This window comes from Xyrauchen texanus, chromosome 30 (genome assembly GCF_025860055.1).
Source record: "Xyrauchen texanus isolate HMW12.3.18 chromosome 30, RBS_HiC_50CHRs, whole genome shotgun sequence".
Classification (NCBI taxonomy): domain Eukaryota; kingdom Metazoa; phylum Chordata; class Actinopteri; order Cypriniformes; family Catostomidae; genus Xyrauchen; species Xyrauchen texanus.
Window position 1 is genome coordinate 4,513,251 of NC_068305.1, and position 22,921 is coordinate 4,536,171.

General features: G+C 42.3%; 2 protein-coding genes across 3 annotated transcripts in view; one reads left to right on the forward strand and one right to left on the reverse strand.

The window, feature by feature from the left end:
• prkg3 (protein kinase cGMP-dependent 3) overlaps positions 1-22,921 on the forward strand; it is a 130,533-nt gene that overhangs the window by 22,580 nt on the left and 85,032 nt on the right. For both annotated transcript variants that reach the window (XM_052098597.1, XM_052098598.1), the window contains one exon: positions 86-252. In XM_052098597.1, the coding sequence (XP_051954557.1) occupies positions 86-252 (167 nt within the window). The remainder of the gene's footprint in view (positions 1-85; positions 253-22,921) is intronic.
• LOC127624018 (uncharacterized) lies at positions 18,508-20,707 on the reverse strand. The gene is made up of 2 exons (XM_052098621.1): positions 20,626-20,707; positions 18,508-20,508 (listed from the first exon to the last, which is right to left on the reverse strand). Exon 2 carries the CDS (start codon positions 20,439-20,441, stop codon positions 19,002-19,004), a length of 1,440 nt encoding a protein of 479 aa, XP_051954581.1. The 5' UTR covers positions 20,442-20,508; positions 20,626-20,707; the 3' UTR covers positions 18,508-19,001.

Genomic DNA, 22,921 nt, shown 5'->3' on the forward strand with positions numbered 1-22,921 from the left:
TTCCACAGTAAATCATTATTTTAAATAATTTAAAATAAATAAAAATAAGCATTCAGAAAGTTGTATGTTTATGTGTCTTGTACAGTGAGTCAGCTCAGATCGTGAAGGCCATCTGTAAGAATGATTTCCTCAGCCGTCTGGATGAAGAGCAGATCAGTATGATGGTGGAGCTCATGAAGGTTCTGGATCATTTTCCTGGTGATAACATCATCACAGAGGGTACAGAGGGAAACAGCATGTACATTGTTGCTGGTGCGTATGTGTGTGAACAGTCAATTAAGTTAATTAACTGTTAATTAACTGTTGATAAAGTAATAAAGTACGAGAGATTGTGTTATATTGTGAATATAGTAATGTCTAAAGGGTGTTGTTATGCACCCACACACTGTGCAGTGACTATATTCACAATACAGCACAGCCTTAAGTGTCTTATTTCTTTTATGAAACAGTAAAAGTGTCATCCTTCCACCTGAAGACAAAGGGCTTTATTTATATATATATATATATAATTTTTTTGATATGCGCTACAACCATCTTATCCCATTTTCATGATAGCCCTAAATCTAAGTGGAATTTTTCCATGCCTGGGCAACACTTAACTGGGTGATCTGTGGAAATATGCATGCAAACAGTGGGTGAATTCTCACAAATATATTGGAGGTCCATGGAAATAAAGTCCAGTAAGGCCTATTTTGCTATTTTTGTGAGAAATAAGTAATTGTGCTAAAGACATCTTGGAAACACTTCTATTCTCAGCGTAAAGTCTAAACTCAGTCATTGCATGTGCAGTTCGGGGATTCCACCAGAAGGTGATATTAAAGTTAATGTACAAACTCTGGAATTACAGTGGAACCTAAAATGATAACAAATCAAGAATCACATAAATTCATTCAGATTATGTTAGTCAAGCTCAGCTGATTCATTAATTTTACCAATACAATTTAGACACTAGGAATGCATAAAATATTGAAACATCAATTATTGATCGGCACGTTATTTTCTATAATTTTTGAGGCCTTGATATATTAACATTTGACAGCAATTAAATCAGAAACCAAATTTGTATGCTTTCCAATTCACTGTCAAGTGGCATTCTGTTTAATGTAGTCTGGCGTAATAGCATTGGGAAAGGACAAGGGGGTGAAATAACCTTTACTGTACTTAATACTGAATCCAGTCACACACCGGACAAGAAGCGACGCTTTGTGTGTAGGTCATTGCACAGGTATCACATAGGATGCGTCGATGCGGTGCAGGAGGCCATCCAAATTTGCGAATCTAGTCACTATACGCACAAAAGTTACACAGGTTTTTGTACTTCTTCAAGAATAAACAAAGTTGATGAGTTTTTCCGGTATGAAACTGGTGTAACTGCGCAAATTGAATGATTCGAAATGGAGATGTTTATTATGCAATTAGCCACTGGAGTCATGGCTGGGGCCAACGGTGGCAGTGTGTGTACTTTTATAGAAAATAATTGTTTTGAATTTAAGAATGTGCCATGACATCCACCAGACACATCCGGTGTGTGAACCACTTTATGTTATATTGCTGCTAACACTCGCAAAGTTGTGTTGAGAAATATGCTTTAAAAGACAAAGACTTGTTGTGCAACGGAAATTTTCAGATTAACTTTTGTGTGACCTTGTTCCATGCTACGTAGATCCACTTTGAGAGGCCCAAGTCTTGTGTCAGGATAGATTTTGTTGACTTATCAAGTGCATTCTACACAGTTTATCATCTTTTCCAAGCATCAACAGCATCTGTATGTACTTCCTTAGAAAACTTTGTAAGCTCCAGGTTCATCAATCAGTTTTACAAGCCGTCGATAAGTATTTCATCTAATCAGCACTCAATTTTAATATATCTGCTTGGTTTGGAGGAATGAGTAACATTCACATAACCCCTCCGCACATGATCATAAGAATGAGCAGTAAAATAATAGGTCTGAACCAGGTATCCCTTAGCAGCATCTACAGTAAATACAAAGTGAGTAAAGGAACTTTAATAGTATTAGATATCACACACACCCGACACAGCCTGTACAACCTGCAGATTCATATCCCTGACCTTTAAGACTAAGGGAGGCATCCAGAATTACGCAAGCATTCAACCACACTAACAGTAGACAGCACAAGATGAGGATGCTTTCTTTTGTTCAGACACGGCTGGCCTTTGGCTTGCTCACTGGGGGTCTAAATAAAAACATTACTGACTTATTTAGGTGTAATCAAGAATCACGTTGTAACAGTATAAGGACGGGCGAGAACGAGGTGGGAACTGACAGAACAGTCAACATAAAGTTTAATAAGAAACTCAACATAAAATAAACATACAAGCACAACAAACACAGACACATGAAACACGGCAACTTGCGTCTCTCTCTCCAGAACCGGCGTCTCTGGCTGCCCTTTATCTCGCTCTCCCACTAATTCAATGCCGGCTGTGCTCCATCATAGCCCGGCCACACCCTCCTCCTCATCACACACGTTTTTATCAAATCGCACAATAATGACTCCCAAGACATTACAGCTTTTTTTCTGTTTTAGCTAACTTTATTGAAAAGCTGCTTTGAAATGATGTCTGTTGTAAAAAAAGTACTATACAAATACAAATGACTTGATGGAGTGCAACTCTGAATGCAGGGGTCTCAAGATGTGTTTTTCTAAGTTTCAAACTATGTTTAGCTTGACATAGTGTCCTCTACGCTGTATATAACGTGACAGAACCAAATTGAGATATGCCGTAAGCATTTGTCTGTCGCATGAGTACACAGAAGCGTCCTTAGAAAAGCACTAATAACTCTCTCAAACTTTGATGAATTCAATTGCAAAATGTAGGTATTGCTGTAGGCCAGTAACAAGCTTTAGTTATGAAAGACCAATGAACCAATGATGAGACAACTAATGAAACTAAGACAGAGGGTGTGTTAAACTGCGCCTTGCCTTACCAATTGAGGAAATTTGCCGGTTACAGTTGGTGGAAAACAAGTTGGTGGGAAGTTGTGCTTCCCATCGTCTGCTGAACCTATATCACTCACAGCAGATCATGCAATGCTTGGTTTCTTTATTGAAGATGAAGTGGAATTCAGATAGACAGAGGTTTGAATTTTAAATAAAATAACTGGAAACATTATTCATTTGAAAAGTTTGTTTGCTGCTCAATACAATGCCTGCTGTGTTTACAAGAAGAAAGTCAATAAAAGCCTATATTATTTTAATACCAACAAAGGTGTCAGTATTTTTTATATATTTTAATTGTTTATAAACATGAGTTTTCACTGAACTGGGAGTGTCAGAATAAACACCTTGGTAATGGCAAACTATTTCTGCCATAGGCTGTTATTGCTGTAGTACTAGTAGTAGTATGTTAAGTATTCCATTGTGAACTCAGCAAATGAAATACACGTCAAACGTTGTCACGTTGTGAGTCTGGCCAATTACGAAAAGCTGTGTCGTCATTCAGAGCTGCTTTGAAACAACTGGTTGAGCCAGGTGGCTGCTCTCTAGTCACTCTTGCAGTACTTGGCATACGTTATAGTGACATGGCGATGGCGCCATCTCAAGTCAGACACAATTTATAATCGACATCCTGCGCCGATCGGTCTGCACAGTGCTGCATGAAGTCAAACACACCTCAAACCTAACAGAACACATGACTGAACCAAAGACCAGACCTAACAGAACATTGAGGAGAACAGGAACCAGGAAAACAAATGACAGTATTCAAAATAAAAGACATGACCTAAAAAAAACAAAAAACATACAAGACAGTAAACTAGACATTGACAGACAAGACATGTTACATACCCCCCCTTTAGGGCAGCTCCTGATGTATGTGAATATACTATAGCAAGATAGTAGTCAGATAGTTATAAGAATAGTAGTCAGGTAAAATGATGGGGAAATGTTCAGGAGGGTGACAGAAAATGTGAACTCAGCAAATGAAATACACGTCAAACGTTGTCACGTTGTGAGTCTGGCCAATTACGAAAAGCTGTGTCGTCATTCAGAGCTGCTTTGAAACAACTGGTTGAGCCAGGTGGCTGCTCTCTAGTCACTCTTGCAGTACTTGGCATACGTTATAGTGACATGGCGATGGCGCCATCTCAAGTCAGACACAATTTATAATCGACATCCTGCGCCGATCGGTCTGCACAGTGCTTCATGAAGTCAAACACACCTCAAACCTAACAGAACACATGACTGAACCAAAGACCAGACCTAACAGAACATTGAGGAGAACAGGAACCAGGAAAACAAATGACAGTATTCAAAATAAAAGACATGACCTAAAAAAAACAAAAAACATACAAGACAGTAAACTAGACATTGACAGACAAGACATGTTACATACCCCCCCTTTAGGGCAGCTCCTGATGTATATGAATATACTATAGCAAGATAGTAGTCAGATAGTTATAAGAATAGTAGTCAGGTAAAATGATGGGGAAATGTTCAGGAGGGTGACAGAAAATGTGAACTCAGCAAATGAAATACACGTCAAATGTTGTCACGTTGTGAGTTTGGCCAATTACGAAAAGCTGTGTCGTCATTCAGAGCTGCTTTGAAACAACTGGTTGAGCCAGGTGGCTGCTCTCTAGTAACTCTTGCAGTACTTGGCATACGTTATAGTGACATGGTGATGGCGCCATCTCAAGTCAGACACAATTTATAATCGACATCCTGCGCCGATCGGTCTGCACAGTGCTGCATGAAGTCAAACACACCTCAAACCTAACAGAACACATGACTGAACCAAAGACCAGACCTAACAGAACATTGAGGAGAACAGGAACCAGGAAAACAAATGACAGTATTCAAAATAAAAGACATGACCTAAAAAAAACTAAAAACATACAAGACAGTAAACTAGACATTGACAGACAAGACATGTTACATACCCCCCCTTTAGGGCAGCTCCTGATGTATATGAATATACTATAGCAAGATAGTAGTCAGATAGTTATAAGAATAGTAGTCAGGTAAAATGATGGGGAAATGTTCAGGAGGGTGACTGAAAATGAGGCTGAATCTTCCAGTCCTGGGCTTTGGTCTAGGTGGAGACTGGAAACCAGGGGGAGTTAACTTTAATGTTTTAATGGTTAGAAATGGTATGGTACTGGAAAAGGTCAAGGTAACGAAGCAGATGAACGATGCACTGGACAAAGCTGGTCAGGGACAGGTGGTGGGTCAGAGTGTGAGAGATACACTGTGGAACAGACAAAGGGGCAAGCTCAGGAGAAGATTCAGGTGTTTCGAGGTCAGGACCAGCCTCATAGTGCTTTGGGTCAGGAGAGCCCAACACAGGTGGTTCATGAGTGGTAGGGACTGGGGACTAAGGGACATGACTGTCAAAGACAGGACACTTGAGTAAAGGATCTGTAGAGACACAGAACACACTGGAGGTCACAGGCACAGGGGACTTAAGTTCAGAGGGGCCCTTGAACTCTGCAGAGACCCAGCAGTGGAGAGATCAGGGTCAGGGAGCTCATAAAACTACAGCAAAATTAACCACATGTGCTGACTCATTGTTCGTGGCCGATGTGGGTTCAGGTTTCAGGTCAGAAGTGGAATCTAAAGGGGACTGAGAATGGCACAAAACATGTACAGAAACCACAAAAGGGACTGGAATAGAAATAACAACTAGATGGAGCAGCTGGAAATTACTGGACTGGATGGAGCAGACTCAGACACAGGAGGAGAGAGAGACAGGGCAGTGTGACCAGAGGTGACAGGCAGGGTATGATGGTCAGACAAGACAGGCAGGGCAGCAGAGGACTCCGACCAGGTCATAGGAAAATCAGACAAGGCAGGAAACTCAGGAGGAGGATACCAAGATTCCTCCATAGCAGGGTTCTCTTGAAACCAACAGAGCAGAGTATGGAGGGATCCAAGTAGCAGGGGTCTCTTGGATCATTGGAGCAGTGAGCGGAGTCCTCCTTTGCAGGTGTCTCCAGAAACAGGGATTGGAAGAGCCTAAATTGTTGGAATCTCATGCACTCGAGCAGGACACCTCATCCATCTCCTTTTTCCATCCTTCACTGCCATTGTTGAAGGAAACAGAGAAGAGAAACAAACGCTAGAAATAGTTAGCAAACTGATAATTGGTCACTTATAAACATTAGGCCAAATATTATAACTAGGGCTCAAGCACTGAAAGTGCGGAGACCCTGTTGTTCTACTAATGATTATTATTATTTAAGACCCATGCACTGAAAGTGCGGAGGATCTATTGTTCTTCTGAGCTTTATCGGGGCTTGATCCATATTGTTTTCCTTAGTGTTCCTATTATTATTATCATTATTCTTTTAGATATTAATATAATATTTATAGGTCATTCTGAGGTCACTCGCATGTGGTTCATTTGTGCTGGTTTGTGCCTGTAAAAGTTTTGTTTGTTTTGCTTTAGATTTTAAAATATTAGACATTGAATTATAGGCGATGACGTCACTCTCGCCCCCCACATGCTCTAAATTCACCCAAAATAAGCTCAATCGTTTGTGCCGGTAAAATTTTGTTTGTGTTGCTTCAGATTTTTTAATATTACACATTGAATTATAGACGACGATGTCACTCAGGCCCCCGCATGCTCTAAATTCACCAAAAATAAGCTCAATCTTTTGTGCTTCGTTTGTGCTGTAAATTTTTTTTATTGTGCTGCTTCAGTTTTTAGATATTAAAATAATATTTATAGGTCATTCTGAGGTCACTCAGCCCCCCCACATGCTCCAAATTCACCCAAATAGTCTTGTTTGTTTGTGCTTTGTTTGTGCTGGTTGGTGCAGGTAAAAGTTTTGTTTGTGTTGCTTTGGTTTTTAAAGTATTAGACATTGAATTATAGGCGATGACGTCACCAGCCCCCCCACATGCTCCAAATTCACCCCAAATAGTCTTGTTTGTGCTGGTTTGTGCCAGTAAAATATCTGTTTGTGCTGCTTCGGATTTTTAAATATTAGACAGGCGAATAATAAATGCTGATATTTATTGAATACAATACTGACATAATCACTTAATGGTCACAAAAATCAAATATTGGTTAGTAGCAGTATCGGTCGGTGATTACTATATATTAAGCTACTATATTATATATTTCTAAAATAAGTCTATCTTGTTTTGTGGGTAGTCAGTCCGATTTATGAGCAGTGAGCATATTATTTTGGGTTGTCATTTCAATCTCTTACCAAAATGTTAGATGAAGATGTTTAATACAATAACAACTCCTTCTTATCAATGTTTTTGTAGTCGCTATGGTGTTTATTAAAAACGTATTGGTGTTCAGACAGCAGCAGCTCAATATTCATCTGGTGTCTGTCAGACTCTTTTTCTGTCACTCACTTTCGCTCAGCTCTGGGCACGAGAACAAAAGCGCCCTTGTGGAAATTAGTATAGAGTTAGTAAAGAAAATGTCGATATAAATTAAACTACAAAAGTTGTTACTAAATCATTGCTGGTTTATGTAAGTACAATGTTTTAACACTGTCAGTTACAACATTATTTGTTAACTTCAAGAACAATGTCACAACATTCAAGAGAGCTAAGATTGTCAATGTTTATTGAACAGAATACTCATTGCTAATACTAATATATGCGTATTACAGTTGCACATGTGACCCATATTAGTTTTTTGAATACATTGTGCATCTAGGGGTCAACATTAACATATTGGTCTTAATATAAGATATATTATCCTTATATATTATTACTATATTATATTATCCTTATATTCTGTCCAATAAAGTAATACATGAAAACAAGTTTATACTGAACATGACATTTTTTGAGTTATTTGAGGATTATTTAAGTGGGTAATCATGTTTTGCTTATGCCAGATGCCCAAGAAACCAGCAGTTGACAGAGATTACATTTTCACAGTCCTGTGTTCAACAAAAGATGCCATAGTCCAAAATGGCAACATAGCTACTCCTAATCAGAGCATCTGGACAGAGCTGAGTGAGAAGCTAGAAAACAAGATCTCTGCAAAGGCTCTATACACTTTTGTTAAATTAAATAGACACAACATCTGGACTGCTTTAGGGGTTACTCATGAATGTGATCATGAAACAAATGGCAGTAGTGATGACACTAATTTTGAGCCTGGGTCCCTTTCACCCAGACCAAAAGTTTGCTGGACTTTTGATCTTGAAGTTCCATTTCAGAAATGGATTGAATTCATGCCTTAAACGGTTAAATACAACAACAATTTCTCTAAAACTTAAAAAAGGAATACTCAGTTTTGAAGCCTGGCATCTAGACACGTGATAAATCATCACATTTGGCAAGAAGTGAAATGCCCCTGCACATTTGCCTTTAAAAGAGCCAAGGGCTATCCATCAGCCACAGAGAAATATACAGAAATCAGAGGCAACAGTAAAAAGATGTTAACTAACCCCACTGTGAGTTTTGATGCAACTGGCTCAGTAGTGAGGAAACTACAGAGACAAAATGGCAAGTCTGGCCATATATTCTTATATCACCTCTTTTGGAGTTTGTGCACCTGCACGTATCCATTCTGTCAGCCAATGTGTTATTGCATTAACATTGTGTCTCTCTGACTGCATTTGCACCACTGGGACACTTGAGCTCTCATCCCCTGATATAAGAGTATATGGCCAGACTTGCAAAGTGACTTTTCTCTGGCTTTGCTCGGAGCTCTGGTCAAGGCTTTTACTCCTCATCCTGATCTAAATACCTACATCAATGAGTGTACAGTCAGCAAAATTGCCACCTTGTTTTGATCGGGTTGATGTGGCACACTCCATCAAGATGATCTGCCAGAGGAACTTCTTGAAGAAAAACATCACATCACATTAAAGATTTCTTTGTGAGGTCAATGGCACAGCTTCTCATGTCACAATCCATGGACGATGCAAAAGAGCTACTATGCAATATTACTGTTGTGGCTCTCAGCAAAGCAGAGGGCAATGACAGTTCTGGAGCCCCCCCCATATCAGAAAGGTGCAAGAAATACCTGAAAGCCAGAATTGCAGAAGAGTGTGTCATCATTCCAGATGTAGAGGGTGAGGACCTGGAAGTAGATCCATGTGACCAAACACAGACAGACCTATGACAGAGGGTAACAGAAATATGTGAGGAGAGCAGGTCACTTGCTGAAGGTAATGGTGATCATGATAATATGCACTTCCCCCTGAGATTATTCCCAATATACTCTGGCTTGCAAGTTACATACCTCCCTGGACAGGGGTAATGATTGAACTAATGTTGAAGCAGGGTTCAAAAACATCAAACGTTGCCTTTTCCAAGAATGAAAACTTGCCTATTCGGGTGGATGGATTCATTACAACATGCAAAGGCAACATGCAAATTTGTTCTGCAAAACAAAAAGGTGAGGAAAAAGGTGGTGCAGCTGTTGCAACAGTGATCAGAACAGGAGTCAATCCACTACCCACCACAACTTGCAGTGTAGATGGAAAACCAGAAATGGATGCTTCCTGTTCTGGGAAATCTGACAATGTCACAAACATCCATCCAACAGATGAAGACGCTGTTGAAAACTGGAGAGGCCAAGTGGTTCCTCCCAAAAAGAGGAAGAGGAATTTATAACTCTTGAATGGCTCCATGCAGATCCAGCTGTGAGGGGGAAAAGACTGAAAGTGGACCTGTTGAAAAATGAAATAATCAACAGCCTGTTAAACTCAGGAAATCAAGAATATCTGTGCTGAACACATGTGCATTTTATGCTTCTTGTCAATGCTTATGTTGTGCTTTCTGCGATAGTGTCACTTTTGAAAATATTGTTTGCGGTGAGGATTCCAACAACCTCCTCCAGCTAGTGAAATCTATCACCACAAAGGGTCTGAACCCAGAGTCAATCATTGCTTTCAAAAGAGGCTTAACCCAGGATGCTCCTGGACATTATGTGGCCTACTACAGGAGGTCTCCATGTGACTGGGAGATGTATGATGACTTGAAAAGTGGAGAGACAGGAGCATCAGAAAAAACTAAATATGTCACAAACATCCATCCAACAGATGAAGACGCTGTTGAAAACTGGAGAGGCCAAGTGGTTCCTCCCAAAAAGAGGAAGAGGAATTTATAACTCTTGAATGGCTCCATGCAGATCCAGCTGTGAGGGGGAAAAGACTGAAAGTGGACCTGTTGAAAAATGAAAATAATCAACAGCCTGTTAAACTCAGGAAATCAAGTATTATACACAAAAGTCTGATTGCATTTTAAGTATTTTTGTTATATGCCACACACCCTTGTTTATTTACTCCTGTTTGGAGAACTAGTATCTGCTTTTCTGGAAGTCGGGCTTGAAGTTGTTTGCATTCAAGTCTATTATTCTGTGTGGTACATATATTAGTACTAGTCAAAAGTTTGAAAACATTAAGAATTTTCAGCATCATTACTTCAGTCTTCAGTGTCACACGATCCTTCAGAAATCGTTCTTATATGCTGATTTGCTGCTCAAGGAACATTCATTATTGTTATTATTATCAGTTGAAAAAAGTTGCTGCTTTTTTTCCTTTCGTGGAAACCACAATACACAACCATTCAAAGATTTGGAGCAAGTAATATATATATATATATATTGTAATATGTAATATATCCTTTCTGAATAAAAGTATTATATTTATATATATACATAATACTTTTATTCAGAAAGGACGCATTCAATTGATCAAAAGAGACAGTAAAATACATTTATATTGTTAAAAAGGTTTCTATTTCAAATAAATGCTGTTCTTTTTATCTTTCTATTCATCAAAAAATCCACACAAAAATGTATCACAGTTTCCACAAAAATATTAAGCATGCCAAAAGAGCTTTAAACATTGATAAAAAAAATTATTTGAAATTATTTTAAAACAGAAAACTGCTATTTTTATGTGTTTTGTTTCACAATATTAATGTTTTTACTGTATTTTTTTAATCAAATAAATACAGCCTTGGTGAGATTAAGAGACCTCTTTCAAAAACCTTTGTTTCCAAACTTTTGACCTGTACCACACACACACACACACACACACACACACACACACACACACACACACACACACACACACACACACACACATGTTGTGTTTCCATGTTTTATGGGGACTTTCCATAGACATTATGGTTTTTATACTGTACAAACTTTATATTCTATCCCCTAAACCTAACCCTACCCCTAAACCTAACCCTCACAGAAAACGTTCTGCATTTTTACATTTTCAAAAAACATAATTAAGTATGATTTATAAGCTGTTTTCCTCATGGGGACCGACAAAATGTCCCCACAAGGTCAAAAATTTCGGGTTTTACTATCCTTATGGGGACATTTGGTCCCCACAAAGTGATAAATACACGCTCACACACACACACACACACACACACACACACAGTAAACAGATTATGGTGCCTGTATTTAAACAATGTTAATATTACTACTGTTATTCACATAACTACATACAGAAACAAGTAAAAACACTTACCTTGAAGTTTGTGTTACATTCCACACATCCTGTGGTCCATTAAAGTTGAAAACGCACAATGGATAGGTAACAGTTAAGTGAATGCGACTATTTATGTAATTTGGTTTGCCATTTGGATCTTACCTTGTTACTTCAACTGTATTGTTAAAAAAAAGAAAGTTGCGAAAACAAAATTCTTACTGGCACAAACCAGCACAAACGAAGCACAAACGATTGAGTCTATTTTGGGTGAATTTAGAGCATGTGGGGTGAGGGAAATATTTTTAAATACACTGAAATATTTTTAAATATTTCTTGTTGCTTAGTACTCTCAAAGACATTATTGGTGAAGCAAAAACGTGTGTGTGAAAAACACTTTGGTGTAAAGTGACATCACTTCACAGACTTCAGTGTATTCTGCAGCACTGACACCTTCAGGCAGGTTATGGCAGCCCATAGAACTGCTTGCGGGAAAGTTATGAAATTTGGCACAGAGATAGAGGACAGTCTGATCTGTTACCACAGCAAATTTGCCATCTCTACCTCAAACCCTCTAGCACCACCAAATTTGCACTCACGTTTATGTCAATAACTTTTGAACCGTGAGTCCTAGAAACAAAATTTTCCTCTGATCCATTGGCTTAAGATGATTCGATTGCACAGCATTTAGAATTTTCTGAAAAAAATAATAAAAATAATTCAGCGAAGAACGCGCAAAATTGAACTTGAGTCTGTAACTCTGCAACAATCACGTATCATCACAATTAGGCCCTGAGGTTACCTGCAGTGTTTTGGCACACTGTCCCCTACTGGTTATTTGAAAATCATCAAATTGGTCTCATTAGATTCAGAGGGGTGTAGCGAGCACAACGATATAAAAAATTCCTTTGGCCATTTTGAATTTAGTCATAAAATGCTGTATTTTACTAACTACTTGGCATATCTTTACGAAACTCAGTATGTTTCTTTGTCACCATGCCCTGAAGGGACTGAAACATTTTCGGGACAGCGCCAACTTGTGATCAACAATTATAATTCCTTGTATAAAATTGTTAATAGCTATTGACTCCTTTTGCCTACTGTCATGAGACTGGTCTTGATAGATTCCATTGTTCATGCCAAGAACAATGATACCAATTATGTCATGGTTGGGCAAACTTTCTACTTTTTCAAACTCCTTCCAATTTTGTCCAATTTGTATGAAAATTGGCCTGCATCATCTAAGAGGCACTCACAACAAAAATTTATTCTCTGAATTTTGATAAACCATACCATTTTTGAATGGCACTTCAAATTCACAAAATTGAACACAAGGCTGTATATTCATAAAGCTTTGAGCGATAGGGACGAAACTTGGTACGTGTCATCACCATTAGGCCCGGAGGTTACCATCAGCCTTTTGATGCACTGCCCCCTACTGGTCAGGAGATAGAAACATTTATATTTTGGCTTATAACTCTTGAACGCTTTCCTGCATGATTACCATCATGCCTAGATAGTAACTTAGCAGTTTCAGAACAGCGCCACATAATGGACAAAAATTCTAAGAACTAGCTATTTTTAGTTTGAGTAAAATACATGTTTTTTATGATGGAAAGTTTACTTTTTCTAAGTCCTCATACAATGTTCAGCGGACTCTAACCAAACATATGTCACAAAGCTTCTTTTGCTGCTCATGGTGCCGATAATTGGCTTGACCCCGGTATTGCTGCTTACATCTATATTTATTATTATTATTATTTTCAAGGTTTTTGGTACTTTTGGGGTAATTAACATGCATGAAAACTCTTGAAATCTTGCACACACATCAGAGTGTTGGGCTGGGCTAAGTTGCATGGGGAGGGGGCTCTTTAGCACTCCCTTGAAAATGGATATGCAAGGGCACCACCATTTTCACCTACAGTCACAAAAATTGGTACATATATAGTTCGCTTCAAGCCGAACAACTGTGTATGACTCTTATAACCAACTTGAAACAGCCCTCAGCAAAATGTCAAGCTACTGCTGATGTAAAATTGTAAAGGAATATTTGATATCTTAAATACAGTTGCCATGGCAATGCATTAATTGTTTATTATTCCTTTCTTCCTATATTTGGGTGTTTTTAAAGCACTTGGCATGCTTTACATTTCATGAAATTTTACACACACATCGGAGTCGATGGCCATTAGAACTGAGCAAAATTTCACATGTAGGCGTGTAGGGTGGGGGATCTGTAGCACCCTAATTTTCACCTAGAGTCACCAAACTTGGTACATACACTCTCCTAAAGGATTATTAGGAACACCTGTTCAATTTCTCATTAATGCAATTATCTAATCAACCAATCACATGGCAGTTGCTTCAATGTATTTAGGGGTGTGGTCCTGGTCAAGACGATCTCCTGAACTCCAAACTGAATGTCAGAATGGGAAAGAAAGGTGATTTAAGCAATTTTGAGCGTGGCATGGTTGTTGGTGCCAGACGGGCCGGTCTGAGTATTTCACAATCTGCTCAGTTACTGGGATTTTCACACACAACCATTTCTAGGGTTTACAAAGAATGGTGTGAAAAGGGAAAAACATCCAGTATGCGGCAGTCCTGTGGGCAAAAATGCCTTGTTGATGCTAGAGGTCAGAGGAGAATGGGCCGACTGATTCAAGCTGATAGAAGAGCAACTTTGACTGAAATAACCACTCGTTACAACCGAGGTATGCAGCAAAGCATTTGTGAAGCCACAACACGCACAACCTTGAGGCGGATGGGCTACAACAGCAGAAGACCCCACCGGGTACCACTCATCTCCACTACAAATAGGAAAAAGAGGCTACAATTTGCAAGAGCTCACCAAAATTGGACAGTTGAAGACTGGAAAAATGTTGCCTGGTCTGATGAGTCTCGATTTCTGTTGAGACATTCAGATGGTAGAGTCAGAATTTGGCATAAACAGAATGAGAACATGGATCCATCATGCCTTGTTACCACTGTGCAGGCTGATGGTGGTGGTGTAATGGTGTGGGGGATGTTTTCTTGGCACACTTTAGGCCCCTTAGTGCCAATTGGGCATCGTTTAAATGCCACGGCCTACCTGAGCATTGTTTCTGACCATGTCCATCCCTTTATGGCCACTTCCAGCAGGATAATGCACCATGTCACAAAGCTCGAATCATTTCAAATTGGTTTCTTGAACATGACAATGAGTTCACTGTACTAAAATGGCCCCCACAGTCACCAGATCTCAACCCAATAGAGCATCTTTGGGATGTGGTGGAACGGGAGCTTCGTGCCCTGGATGTGCATCCCACAAATCTCCATCAACCGCAAGATGCTATCCTATCGATATGGGCCAACATTTCTAAAGAATGCTTTCAGCACCTTGTTGAATCAATGCCACGTAGAATTAAGGCAGTTCTGAAGGCGAAAGGGGGTCAAACACAGTATTAGTATGGTGTTCCTAATAATCCTTTAGGTGAGTGTATATTGTTCTCAAGTTGGCCATTTCGGATTTTCTGAAAATCGCAGGCTCTGAACTTTTAAATACTTCTCATAGGAGATTCATATGGCTGGCACCAAATTTGTGCAACATTATGCCAAGGCAATGTAGATGCTAAATTGTGAACAGATTTTTGATATTTTGAATGGTGTCGCCATGATGAGGCCATAAATTTATGGTGAAAAATGGGAAATAGGAAGTGCCCTATATCTTCTGTGTGCATTGTGTGATTTTGAGGATATTTCAGCTGTATGTTTGGTAATCAGTCTGATCACATTGATGCGGCTATTATAGGTCATGGTCATAGCACCACCAACTGTCAGCAGGAAGTATGGCACTTTATTTTATAATTGCTTTAAAATAGTTTAGAACGATATCAAGTGGCAAATGCATGTGTCCACCTTGCACTGTTTTCTGAAAGCCACAGGGTGGAAATGGGACCATGGTGCTTGGGCCCATCATTGCTACTTGCAGCTATATTTCAGAATTGTCTGGGTCAGACTTGTGATTATGGTTGGAGGCTATTTATTTTTATTATCAAAGATAGTAATGTTATGACTACTTGTCTCGCTTTCTTTTCTTTTAAATATTTATTTTCTTATATGAAATATGAATGACCAGAAGGGGGTGATATCAATAGGAGAGGCAAGGACATCCCCTATAATAATAATACATTTTATTTGTGGGCGCCTTTCAGGACACTCAAGGACACCTTACATGTACATTCAAATACACAAACATTAATTGCATTACATTATCTAACATGATAAAAGAACCAACAAATGCAATTCTTAAAAAATTTGGAAATAAGATAATCTAAAATAATGGGTTTTGAGACGTGATTTAAAAGTTAGCAGAATAGGGCTATTTCGTACATCTTGTGGTAGAGAATTTCAAAGACAAGGAGCAGTACAACTAAAATCTCTAGACCTCATAGTATACAAAAGTATAGAGGGTACAGTAAGAGTAAGGGAAGAAGAAGATCTAAGGGATCGGTTTGGAGAGTAAGCATGAAGATCACGTAGATATGAAGGTGTCAAATTATGAAGAGCCTTGTAAGTAAAAATTTAAATCTTAAATTCTATCCGGTTTTTGACTGGCAGCCAGTTTTTGGAGTACCGAAGAAATGTGCTCTATCGAAGGTGTTCGCATAATGATCTGAGCTGCAGAAGTTTTTGTGGGACATCGCTAAGAAGAGAATTGCAATAGTCTATACGAGATGTGATAAACGCATGTACAAGAACAGCAGTGCCATTAGCCGTTAGAAGGGATTTATGTTACGTAAATGATAGTACGCTGACCGAATAATGTTATTTACAGTGCATCCGGAAAGTATTCACAGCACTTCACTTTTTCCAAATTTTTTTATGTTACAGCCTTATTCCAAAATTGATTCAATTCATAATTTTCCTCAAAATTCTACAAACAATACTCCATAATGACAACGTGAAAGAAGTTTGTTTGAAATCTTTGCACATTTACATTTACAGTACATTTATGCATTTGGCAGAAGCTTTTATCCAAGGCGACTTACAGAGCCCTTATTACAGGGACAATCCCCCCGGAGCAACTTGGAGTTAAGTGCCTTACTCAATGACGGTGGCTGTGGGGATCGAACCAGCGACCTTCTGATTACCAGTATGTGCTTTAGCCCACTACGCCACCACACTCGCAAATGTATAAAAAAAATTAAATCACATGTGTACATATGTATTCACAGCCTTTGCTCAATACTTTGTTGAAGCACCTTTGGCATCAATTACAGCCTCAAGTCTTTTTGAGTATGATGCTACAAGCTTGGCACACATATTTTTGGGCATTTTCTCCCAGTCTTCTTTGCAGGATCTCTCATGCTCCATCAGGTTGGATGGGGAGCATCGGTGCACAGCCATTTTCAGAAATCTCCAGAGATGTTCAATCGGGTTCAAGTATGGGCTCTGGCTGGGCCACATTCACAGAGTTGTCCCATAGTCACTCCTTTGTTATAGTGGCTGTGTGCTTAGGGTCGTTGTCCTGTTGGAAGATGAACCTTCGCCCCAGCCTGAGGTCCAGATTACTCTGGAGCAGGTCGATCCTGACTAGTCTCCCATTTCCTGCTGCTGAAAAACAGCATGATGCTGCCACCGCCTTCCTTCACTGTAGGGATGGTATTGGCCAGGTGAAGAGTGGTGCCTGGTTTCCTCCAGAGATGATGCTTGCCATTCAGGCCAAAGAGTTCAATCTTTGTTTCATTAGACAAGAGAATTTTGTTTCTCATGGTCTGAGAGTCCTTCAGGTGCCTTTTGGCAAACTCCAGGTGGGCTGTCATGTGCCTTTTACTGAGGAGTGGCTTCCGTCTGGCCACTCTACCATACAGGCCTGATTGGTGGAGTGCTGCAGAGATGGATATTCTTCTGGAAGGTTCTCCTCTCTCCACAGAGAAACGCTTGAGCTCTGTCAGAGTGACCATTGGGTTCTTGGTCACCTCCCTGACTAAGGCCCTTCTCCCCCGATCGCTTAGTTTGGCCGTGTGGCCAGCTCTAGGAAGAGTCCTGGTGGTTCCAAACTTCTTCCATTTATGGATGATGGAGGCCACTTTGCTCATTGGGACCTTCAATGCTGCAGAATTTTTTCTGTACCCTTCCCCAGATGTGTGCCTCGATACAATCCTGTCTCGGAGGTCTACAGACAATTTAAGACTTCATGGTTTGGTTTGTGCTCTGACATGCACTGTTAACTGTGGGACCTTATATAGACAGGTGTGTGCCTTTCTAAATCATGTCCAATCAACTGAATTGACCACAGGTGGACTCCAATCAAGTTGTAGAAACACCTCAAGGATGATCAGTGGAAACAGGATGCACCTGAGCTCAATTTTGAGTGTCATGGCAAAGGCTGTATTGAATACCGTTAAGGCTTAAGAAGGCACTATATAAGTGCAGACCATTTATAAGTGATAACAAAGACGGTAAGCAAAACTTCACCAAATGTGCAGGAATGGGATCTAACTGACAAGTAGTAGATTTAATGTTTTTAACACACTTATTTATCTCATCCATAGCAGGCAGAAAGAAACTAGAGAGAAAAATCTAATTGAACAGAATAAAATGTAATACATGCCCCATCATTTTGTGTAATCAGTTGTTGGTGAATGTTTTCAATTTTATCATTAAAATTAGCCATAAAAGTATCACTTAAAACACCATAGTGCAGTGTTTTAAGTGATGGTATAAAATCAGGTGGTCTTAGAATATTATTCACTGTGGAGAACAATGTTCTTGTATTGCCTTCTACTGCATTAATTAAATCAGTATAATAATTTGATTTTGCAGTGGAAGAGCTTCCTTATACTGTCTGATGCATTTAAACCCTGCTGTTCCTCCATTCCCTTGTCGTTCGTTGTCTCAACTGTTGTGATGTCGCTGATGTTCCTATGTTAGCTCTCATGCCTGTCTTTCCATGTTCATTCCAGCCGTGTATTCCCAGTTCCGTGTACCTCCAGTGTTTTCGTGTTTCAGTTTCGGTTTACCCATCGTGGTTATTTCCTTTGTTCCTGTCTGTTTATTCTCACCTTTGTCTAATAAAACCGCACGTAGAATCCAACCCCCTCATCTGCCTCTGCCTTCGTCAACACTCATAACAGGGTCTATGTGTCATGTTCTCTGTCTTTTGTTTTTGTGCTGTTATTTTGAAGTTTAGTTTAGTTCCTGTTTCCTGTTTGATTTTTGTAGTCCTTTGTAGTTTCATTTTATGATTGGTTTTCCCCTGATTAGTTCTCCTTCCCTGATTATTTCCCCAGGTGTTCCTTATTCCCTTGTTTGTTCCTTTTTGTATATAAGCCCTTTTAGTTTCTTTGTTTCCTTGTTAGTTCTTGCATGTGTTATGCTCTGTACTAGGTTTCCTTGTTTTTTTCCCTTTGTCCTGAGTTTTCCCCTGTTTTGTTAATAAAGCTGCACATAGATCCACAACCTCTGCCTGCCTACGTCACAGAAGAACTAACCCTCAGATGGATCTAGCAGCAATCTTCCTCCAGTTGAGCCGGGCGAACCTCCCTTTGATCGAATACTCACGTATGTTTTGCACCATTGCCAGATGCACTGGTTATGTGGACCGACACCTAAAGTCCATTTATCAGATCGGCCTCCTTGCCCATGGATGGGAGGAGTTGCCAGAGAGTGGTGAGTACACTTGAATTGAGTACGTGAATATGATTTTGGAGAGGTTTGCTCCTGAGCCAACGCCCACACCTGCCACGGTCAACGAGCCAACGCCCACACCTGCCATGGCCAACAAGCCTAAAGCCTCGTCCCTCCCAGAGTCAGCGTTGCCAGCCTCGTCCGTCCCAGAGCCAGCGTTGTCAGCTCCGTCTGCCCGGAGGAGGAAGAGAAGAGGAAAGGCTTCTGCTCCCCAGCCCACGCCTGCCACGGTCAGCGAGCCAGAACCCACGCCTGCCACGGTCAGCAAGCCAGCGCCTGTAGCCTCGGCCGTCCCAGAGCCAGCGCCTGTAGCCTCGACCGTCCCAGCGCCTCCCGAGCCACCCAGGGCTCTGCCTCCCGAGCCACCCAGGGCTCTGCCTCCCGAGCCACCCAGGGCTCTGCCTCCCGAGCCACCCAGGGCTCTGCCTCCCGAGCCACCCAGGGCTCCGCCTCCCAAGTATCTCGAGTCTTCCAGGGCTCCTCCTCCCGAGCCTTCCAGGGCTCCGCCTCTCAAGTCTCTCGAGTCTTCCAGGGCTCCTCCTCCCGAGCCTTCCAGGGCTCCGCCTCCCAAGTCTCTCGAGTCTTCCAGGGCTCCTCCTCCTGAGCCTTCCAGGGCTCCGCCTCTCAAGTCTCTCGAGTCTTCCAGGGCTCCTCCTCTCGAGCCTCCCAGGGCTCCACCTCTCAAGTCTCTCGAGTCTTCCAGGGCTCCTCCTCCCGAGCCTCCCAGGGCTCCGCCTCCCGAGCCTCCCAGGGCTCCGCCTCTCAAGTCTCTCGAGCCTCCCAGGGCTCCGCCTCTCGAGCCTCCCAGGGCTCCACCTCTCGAGCCTTCCAGGGCTCTGCCTCTCAAGTCTCTCAAGCCTCCCAGGGCTCTGCCTCTCGAGCCTCCCAGGGCTCCGCCTCTCAAGTCTCTTGAGTCTTCCAGGGCTCCTCCTCCCGAGCCTTCCAGGGCTCCGCCTCCCAAATCTCTCGAGTCTTCCAGGGCTCCTCCCGAGCCTCCCACGGCTCCGCCTCCCGCGGCTCCGCCTCCTGAGCCTCCCTCAGCTCTGCCTCCTGAGCCTCCCATGGCTCCGCCTCTCAAGCCTCCTATGGGGCCACCTCCCTCAGCTCTGCCTCCTGAGCCTCCCGCGGCTCCGCCTCCTGAGCCTCCCACAGCTCCACCTCCTGAGACTCCCACGGCGCCACCTCCCTCGGCTCTGCCTCCCGAACCTCCCTCGGCTCCGCCTCCTGAGCCCCCCACGGCTCCGCCTCCAGGGCCTTCCATGGTTCCGCCTCCCAGGCCCCCTGACCCAGTCCCCGTCCTGTGTCCTCCTCCCAGGCCCCCTGACACAGTCACTGTCTTGTGGCCTCCTCCCAGGCCTCCTGACCCTGTTCCCATCCTGTGGCCTCCTCCCAGGTCCCCTGACCTGGTTCCTGACCTGTGGCCTCCTCCCAGGCCTCCTGACCTGGCCCCTGTCCTGTGGCCTCCTCCCAGGCCCCCTGACCTAGTCCCTGTCTTGTGGCCTCCTCCCAGGCCTCCTGACCCTGTTCCCATCCTGTGGCCTCCTCCCAGGCCTCCTGACCTGGCCCCAGTCCTGTGGCATCCTCCCAGGCCCCCTGACCTAGTCCCTGTCTTGTGGCCTCCTCCCAGGCCTCCTGACCCTGTTCCCGTCCTGTGGCCTCCTCCCAGGCCTCCTGACCCGGTCCCTGTCCTGTGGCCTCCTCCCAGGCCTCCTGACCCGGCCCATGTCCTGTGGCCTCCTCCCAGGCCTCCTGACCTTGTTCCCGACCTGTGGCCTCCTCCCAGGCCTCCTGACCCGGTCCCTGTCCTGTGGCCTCCTGACCCGGTCCCTGTCCTGTGGCCTCCTCCCAGGCCTCCTGACCCGGTTCCAGTCCTGTGGCCTCCTCCCAGGCCTCCTGACCCGGTCCCGGTGCTACGGCCTCCTCCCAGGTCCCCTGACCCAGTCCCTGTCCAGTTGCCTCCTCCCAGGTCCCCTGACCCAGTCCCTGTCCAGTTGCCTCCTCCCAGGTGCCCTGACCCAGTCCCTGTCCAGTGGCCTCCTCCCAGGTCCCCCAAACCTGTCCTTGCCCTGTGGCCAGCTCCCGGACTTCCTGCCTGCCCATTGTGCCCCCCCGTACTTCCTGCCTGCCCTCTGTGCCCCCTTGGACTTCCTGCCTGCCCTCTGTGCCCCCTTGGACCTCCTGCCTGCCCATTGTGCCCCCCCCGGACTTCCTGCCTGCCCTCTGTGCCCCCTTGGACCTCCTGCCTGCCCTCTGTGCCCCCTTGGACCTCCTGCCTGCCCTCTGTGCCCCCCTGGACTGCCTGTCTGCCCCTTGTGCCCCCTTGGACTGCCTGTTTGCCCCCTGTGCCCCCTTGGTCTGCCTGTTGGCCCCCTTGGACAATTTGTTTTTTGTTTTCCTTGTTTTGTTTTTACCTTTTGGAGCATCTGGAATCCGCTCCTTAAAGCAGGGACTCTGTCATGTTCTCTGTCTTTTGTTTTTGTGCTGTTATTTTGAAGTTTAGTTTAGTTCCTGTTTCCTGTTTGGTTTTTGTAGTCCTTTGTAGTTTCATTTTATGATTGGTTTTCCCCTGATTAGTTCTCCTTCCCTGATTATTTCCCCAGGTGTTCCTTATTCCCTTGTTTGTTCCTTTTTGTATATAAGCCCTTTTAGTTTCTTTGTTTCCTTGTTAGTTCTTGCATGTGTTATGCTCTGTACTAGGTTTCCTTGTTTTTTTCCCTTTGTCCTGAGTTTTCCCCTGTTTTGTTAATAAAGCTGCACATAGATCCACAACCTCTGCCTGCCTACGTCACACTATGTGAGATATGTGGTGTTGATGAAACAGTTGAACATGTTTTAATGCACTGTAGGAAATATACTGTTGAAAGGAATGAGTGGAAGGATGAAATAGTAAATAAGGGTGAGCAGTTTACAATTACAAATTTATTAAATCCTGGTAGAAACATAACTCCATTATTGTTACAGTATTTGGGAAGTACAGGTTTATAGGTTATAAGTATGAAAGTAAAATTATTATTATTATGTTTTTTTTTTATTAATTAATTTATTTCCATTTATTTTACCCCTCCATGGGGGCTGAGTGTGGGAATGGAGGAGCTGAAAACGCAGCGCCAGACAAAGCCTCTATGCGGGTTTAAGAATTAAGGGCGATTGGAGTAAGGTAAATTAGAAGATTGTAAGTAGAGTGTCAATGGTCCATTTGGGCTATAGGTGGCGGTAATGGACTTATATGTCTGAACAAGAAGAAGAAGGGGAAACACATGACAAAATCACATGAGGGAACAGGAAATCACATGACAATGCAGGAACAGGAACTAGTTCAGGATTGTTGCTAATAAATGTCTTCATGAGATTTTCTATATCCATGTGATTCATGTTAAACACAAACAGCTGCTCAGCTGAGGTTTTACTTTTTAGGTTTCCATAAGGCAACATGAGAACACAATTGTAATTTATTGTCAAATTACTGTTTCATTGTTAACTATCATTTTTTTTTTATCTTTGTGCAAATAAAATGAAAAATGGGAGAATAAAAAGTACACTAGTAATCATCCACATCGTAAGGGCTCACTTCAGTTCCACAAGCATGATCTCTCTGAAACGGAATGCCATTTTATCATCACATGAAACTTCATTCAAAACATCTGTTGCTCATTCTCTAATCAGATTCGGCTTGTGTATAAACACCCAGTTCTCACTAGGATTCATTGCAAAGTATTGTATGTTTCTACACTGCAATTTCTGAGTGATTTGCTCTGATACTTAATATTCTACTGTTTTTGGATCAACTGCCTCGAGTTGTTGGCGGTACTACTTGCTCCGAGGAGGCTATTGCCATTGATCCAAGGCAAGCATGTG

Bases quoted from the DNA above. Each gene is read 5' to 3' on its own strand.
- LOC127624018 (XM_052098621.1), bottom strand. From the start codon at position 20,441: ATGGGAACAGGGTCAGGAGGCCTGGGAGGAGGCCACAAGACAGTGACT.